The 6,615-nt window shown below is 36.3% G+C and overlaps 1 protein-coding gene across 1 annotated transcript; it reads left to right on the top strand.

Moving 5' to 3' along the window:
• Positions 1 to 186: 186 nt before the first annotated feature.
• On the top strand, positions 187 to 6,368 carry LOC131664416 (zinc finger protein 62-like). Its single transcript, XM_058935473.1, has 5 exons — positions 187 to 590; positions 1,027 to 1,170; positions 1,257 to 1,331; positions 1,418 to 3,358; positions 3,435 to 6,368. The coding sequence occupies exons 1-5, from the start codon at positions 450 to 452 to the stop codon at positions 5,100 to 5,102; spliced, it is 3,969 nt and encodes a 1,322-aa protein (XP_058791456.1). The 5' UTR covers positions 187 to 449; the 3' UTR covers positions 5,103 to 6,368.
• The last annotated feature ends 247 nt before the right edge of the window (positions 6,369 to 6,615 follow it).

The following is a 6,615-nucleotide window of genomic DNA, read 5'->3' as shown; positions in this document are numbered from 1 at the left end:
GATATAAAAATAATCACTTCACACAAAAACCGTAGTAATAATCAACGCAAACAAACTGAAAAATCGTAAAATGAATTATAATTTTATTCTCTGCATAATTTTAGTTGTAAAATCACATAAGAACTTTAATAAATTTGCAGTTTTGACTAGGGAAGTGTATAATATACGAGAAGAGCGCAGGCGCGAGAGAAAAAAAAGCAAACGGCGGTAGTCCGGTGTCTTAAACGAAGGAACACTTGGAAAGCCGAACCAGCTGCAAATTTATGAAATCGCTCTCCGCTCGTTGTGTATGTGTGTGCGTCTACAAGCGGCAGTACTTGTATTTAGCAAGCGGTTTGCGCTTTGGATGTGTGTAAATATCGAGAAAGTGTGATACCAAATAACAAAACGACGCCGCTTGTCCTTAATCAGGGTGAGGCGACGACGCCGCCATCGACAACAGCATCAGGATGGATGACGTCGTAGAAATAAGCCTGGCAAACGCTTGCAGACTTTGCCTCACCACCGACCAAACGAGGTCTTCAATTTTCACCGTGCCCTATCTATCTGTGCCCATTGTTGACAAAATTCGCTCCTGCCTTTCTATTCAGGTAATACTGGCTTTTTGTCTGTTACTCCTTTCTTGCAATTATTCGTTTTTTTGGATAAACTTGCGGTTGGACCGGGATTTAAGGTTAGGTCAGTGACGGTGAATTTCACTGGGAAGCGTGGATAATTAACGGTCCACTCCTTAACTGATTACATATAGGGAAAGTACAACTTTGTATTAGCTGGAAACAAGATTTCAAATCGGAAAATTTTGTTATTAAATTTATTTTAACCCGAACTTGCGGAATTTGTTTATAAAAAATAAAAACTTATCTTATAAGTATCATTTTACTTTCATTGGTAAAAATAATTTATCATAAAATTATTGTAAATCTATTAGCTATATATATGTATGTATATATATAAATAATACTTATTTACTATTTAAAAATATTATGAAAATTAATTTTTGACTTTTATATTGTAATCTACATTTAGGTATTAACTACTGATAAAGTGTCAACACAAATTTGTACATCATGTATCAACAGTGTAAACCGCTGGCATACGTACAAAATTTCATGTTTGCGTACACAAAAGAAACTCAAACAATGGTTAGCGACAAAGACTGCTCCCATTCCTGTAAGTTAAAAAAGTACTAGTTTTGATGATTCATCTCTTTTCAATGTAGGAGAAAAATTGTATTAAATTTACATATATAATTACAGACAATAATCAAAGAAGAACCTATGGACATGGGATTCACAGATAACAATGCTCAGGCTATAAATGAATTAAATAATGTAAGAAAAATATTTCTTAAATTATATATATTCATATTTATAATTATATTTCTCCTGTAAATATATTAATATGATTTAATTTTCAGACTATTCAAGTTATTTCAAATGGTAAAAGCATTCATTCAGAGAATAATATTGGATCAGTCGTAAAGCCTACTGAAAGAAAAGATGGAGAAATTTCTCCTGGAATTCATATTAAACCTGAACCTTTAGATACAGAAGATGAGGACGATTTCAGCTTGGATGTTGAGTCGACAAATAGTGGAGAACTTTTGATCAATCCAATGGCAGTAGTAGTAGGTAACACTGCTAATAATGATAGAATTATGGAAGCAGACTCTACTCAAAAATTTGCTGCGCAAAAGTTGCGTAGAAAGAAGAAATTTCGTCGTGGTCCTCATACACATTTCAGAGGAGCTCGTCTCTTTAAGAAAAAATGTCCGGATTGTCAAATTTATTTGCACTCTAAGTTTTCATATACACAGCATATGTCTAGATATCATGGAATTCCTAGTAAAACATCAGAAATACCTATTCAACCAAGTGTAAATAGGCAAAAATCAAAGTTAACTGACCATGTTGATGATGCTGAACCCATTTCAGAAACAGAAATAGAGCTTAGTCCAGAAGAAATACAGTTTGAAAAGATGATAAAAACTGATCCATTGACACCAGTTCAAAAGAATATAATAGGTCAATTAAAAACATTCTCATGCTTTACATGCAAGCAAACATTTTTTGATCGAAGACATACGCTAAATCACATCAGGCAGCATATGCCAGATCTTCGACCTTACACTTGTATTGCTTGTCTCACTGAGTTTTCTGATAGGTCAATGTACAAACTTCATTGTGGGGCATCATTTGAATGTGCTATGAAAATTGCCTTAGTAGTTCCTAAAGTAGGCAGTGAAAAGTACTTCACTTGCAACATGTGTCTTAAACCATTCAGCAATAGATCAGAGCTGTTAAATCATTTAGCTGAACATGCTGAAAAACAACATAAGCAATTGAATGAACCTTTAAGGCCACTGCCACAATTGAAGCCCATGACTTCAACAGCACAAGTTCCCAAACAAATAGAGTGTTCACCATCAAGTAAGAAAAGTACAGCTGGTCCATACATGAATGGAGATCCAGCCCATAATCACATGTGCAATTTGTGCGGCATGATTTACAGATACAAACCCAACATGTTCAAACACCGTGATCTTTGTGCAACTCTTCCGGCAAACATTCGGACTTCTTACAGATGTTTCCATTGTGACATGACTTATTTGGTTTACAAAAAGTTCTATACTCATATATTTTCTGAACATAAAAAACGTGAAATAACGTGCTACTCTTGCCAGATGAAATTTTTCACTGCTGATGAGTACCTCACTCATCACGAGACGCATCGCGATGTACCAATAGAGGATAGTCAAATGGAAATAGAACAGCAGCCAGAAAGTAGTTATCCCACAGATGCAGATCCAATGAACTCTTCAACGCATCCCACTGACGTCGGTGAAAAAGCATTCAATTGTGCACTCTGCGGTGAAAACTTTGCCACTAAGGCCGAACTCAGCGAGCATCGCAATCTTCATCTTAAAGTGAAGATATATTCCTGTGTAATCTGCCGAAGTATGTTTAGCAGCTCGGGTGCTCTTGAGGTGCACATGAAGGACCATGGCATTCAGGATGCAGGCGAGCAAAACGCCAACAGCTCTTGCGTTGAATACAACTCGGAGAACTCACTCAATCAGTCGACTATGTCAGCTGTTTCGGATCCAGGTGGAAAGTTCAACCACTGTTATGAGTGCAACAAAAACTTTTCAAATTACGCCAACTTGAAAAGACACGAGAGAAATTTGCATGGCGGTAAACAAAGACGTCGCTGGAGTTGCGACGAGTGCAAGAGACGATTCAAATCTATAGACGATTACAATCAACACGTGGCAACTGCACATAGATCCAGACAGGCACAGTCACCGACTCAGTCGCATGTACAACCTCAGTTACAACCACAGCCTGAAAAATTGCTGGTGAATATTTTTTTGTACATTAAAGCCACGACGACGATTCGATATGTATTGATCATAATGCTTTTTCTTATTTCAGTCAACCTCGCCACCGAAGATCTCCGCAACGACCGGTAAGCCTTTGATGCAGTGTCCCAAGTGCCCCAAGATGTTTGCCTACCAAGGTAATCTCATTCAACATTGCCAGAACGTGCACAAGGAGAATCATTTCGAACGCATCATAGCTTCATCGCGCGCAGTGCCTTTAGCGACTCCTTCCCCACCTCGTCCAGTTCAACGCCCTCCTACTCTCACTTCACGTGGTCACACCTGCGATGTTTGTGGCAAGACATTCCGTGAGGAACAATCTCTTAAGGTTCATCGTGGATGGCATTTGCGGACTAATTATCGCTTGAAAAAAGATCAAAATGCTAGCTTAGATGAGAATATGCTAAGTGGTCCGGGATACACGATAACACCAATGTCGGCGAGCCCACCAAAACCTGCCAAGGCTCGAAAATCATTTCCCAACAATCCATCGCAAAAACAGCTCAATGCCGTTACAAGCCTGCAGTGTCAAGTCTGCGCCGATCGCTTTTCGGATGTTGCTGAGTTAAGAAAGCATCTGTGGGACGTACACTGTGCACGTAACAAAACAGAAAAGTCATTTACGAGTGACTTGCAATGCGAATTGTGCACCAATAAATTCCCCGATGAAGAGGCTTTAAAGAACCATATGAAGTGGCATCAGCAAAACCCTATTCTTGCTGGCTATCACAACGGTAATGATCTAAACCGCATCGAAACTGTCGACGAAACGAATAAGCCTTTTTACTGCGAAACTTGTGGCAAATATTACAGCAACCGTAAGGTCTTCTTACGTCATAAAAAACTTCATAAAGTTTTGCCAGTAGCGTCAATGATGAATCTCCAGTCTCTTCAGTCAAGGCGCAACTGCTACTGTAACACCTGTCAAAAGAACTTTGCCACAGAGGCTTCGCTTAGGAGGCACAAAGCTTCTCAAAGTCATTTAAACGTTGTGCGTTCGCAAATACCCGCAAAAAAAATTACAACTACAGCATTGATACACCATCCTCCACCGGATCCGCTAAAGTACGAAGAGGTGAAAAATGAACCAAATGCCGAGTTTTCAGCTGCCAGTCCGTCAAACTTATTGTCAAGAAAAAAATCGGTCACTTGCTCGGATTGCATGCAGATGTTCCCAAACATGAGCGTACTTTACCAGCATAAACAGCTTGTACACAAAATACCTACGGCCACCAAAGTGATGAAACCGACTAGTAGCAAACCCACTGAGTGCGTACCCCTGATGAATTCGGAAGGTTTTGTCTGTTGCAATGTTTGTGGAAAACAATTCCCAGGACTTTCAAATCTCAAGCAGCATTTTTCACATAAACACAAACCTAGGCCACCGACTTTCCCTTGTATTGCGCCAGGATGCAAGCTCATCTTTCACAGTCTCAGTTCGTTGAAGAATCACGAGACTACGCATACAAACATGATTTACAACTGTAATTTGTGCGATAAGCACGTGTTCTCCAAGACCGCGATAAACAAGCATATGATAGTCATGCACAAAGCGATTTATCAATCCGGAGCAAGTAAAAGTGCTCTTTGGTCTGAGCTTGATTTGACGAATTATACTATCAAGAATTGCCAAGGTATGGCTTGTCCTAAGTGCAACGTCAAATATCCAAATTTGAGGGCGTTAAAGATTCACCATTACAAATTCCATGAGAAAACGTAAAGTAAAGATGACGTATAATTAGCGTCAACTCTTCTTGATTAAGACTTCTACGTGCGATGCTTTAGCATTGTGAAGTGCTTTTTTAGATTTGTTCGACAAGAATAGGAGCAAATTTGTACATGTATTCCAATATTTTGTGAAATTGTTTTACGTTTGGTCCTGTCATTTATCACTAAGAGAAAACCGATATATTTCTTTTCACTCGAGATCATTGTTTATTTTCTAATAATTCGCATTATAAGCTTTAAGTATGATGAATTATACTTAGTTTTCATAATGCTTTCTATGAATAACGAAGAAATATGGAAAATTATTGCTTATTGCAATTCAAGTATTTGAATCGTAATGTACTTTCTTGATGGATAATTCCACCAAACACTTCCATCTGTATATTTTTTTTTACGAAAATAGTTTAAGTACAAATCATTGATAAAAAGTTTGTAATTGAGTATCTAAGAATTGCATAATTTTGTATACTTGTCGGTTGTCAAATATTTCCAAGAGATACTGCACAACATTAAAAAAAAATATGAGTAAATAGTGTAAACATTTTTGACATGTTACGTTTGAAGCTGCATAAGATTGACAAATCCATAGTTGTATATAGAACTTTTAAAAAAGCTCATAACTATTACTTTGATTATAAAATACTGGAAATCACTTGATTTTATTATCTTAATCAAGTTGAAACATATTCATTAGGAGGAACAATTGTTTATTTCAATATCTTTCAGAAATTATGTGTGGATTTCAAAAACAAGAAAAAATGTAATTAAAATCACAATATAGTATTAATTTTTGTACTTTTTTTTATTAAATGTAAGCACTGTTATAAAGTCGATCTGTATTACCAAATTTTTGTGGTATTTTGCGTTGAATTTGATTTTTTACAACATTCTACCGTAATATCTGGAAGATATTGTTAAAATATAGAACTATGTATTTATTGCGAAAATAGTAAGAAACTATGAAGTGGTTTAGAACGTTCAATGATGTTTTTGTAATGATAATACACACACGCATATGGATTGATTGAGAAAAATGATGGATTCATTCACATCTGAGAATTTACGTTTAAGGCTTAAGTCTATTGTAATAAAATAACATTCGATTCAAGTAAGTAGTCTTCAATTAAGTCGAAGATGTATAGCAATGTAGTCAAGAACTTTATATTTTTTATTTGTTCAATAAACACGAAGCAGCTTTGGTCTTGACGATCGTCCTACATTTTTTAAAATGTAACTTTTAATAAAAAAAAATAATAAAAATCCATCCCCAATAAACATGGTTAATTATTTACCTTATGCCTAATTTATATTAAATTGTAACTTCTAATTAAAGATTCGATTTTTAGTTTAGGAGCAATAAATTTGATCTCTGTGTGACGTATTGCTTTAAATATTTATTTCTGAAAAATAATAGATACAAAGTCATTCGGAATGAATTGTCGGCTTTACATTGGATGGTAAATTGTCATGTTACAACAGTCGACGGTACACACATACGCATTTTT

Source organism: Phymastichus coffea, unplaced genomic scaffold, assembly GCF_024137745.1.
Source record: "Phymastichus coffea isolate CEN01 unplaced genomic scaffold, Cenicafe_Pcof_1.1 PCOF00044, whole genome shotgun sequence".
Lineage (NCBI taxonomy): Eukaryota > Metazoa > Arthropoda > Insecta > Hymenoptera > Eulophidae > Phymastichus > Phymastichus coffea.
The sequence above is the reverse complement of the archived record's forward strand: the minus strand, read 5'-3'. Positions and strand labels throughout refer to the sequence as shown.

Bases quoted from the DNA above. Each gene is read 5' to 3' on its own strand.
- LOC131664416 (XM_058935473.1), top strand. From the start codon at position 450: ATGGATGACGTCGTAGAAATAAGCCTGGCAAACGCTTGCAGACTTTGC. The intron at 591-1,026 runs GTAATACTGGCT...ATCTACATTTAG, and splicing joins GCTCCTGCCTTTCTATTCAG to GTATTAACTACTGATAAAGT. The intron at 1,332-1,417 runs GTAAGAAAAATA...TTTAATTTTCAG, and splicing joins CTATAAATGAATTAAATAAT to ACTATTCAAGTTATTTCAAA.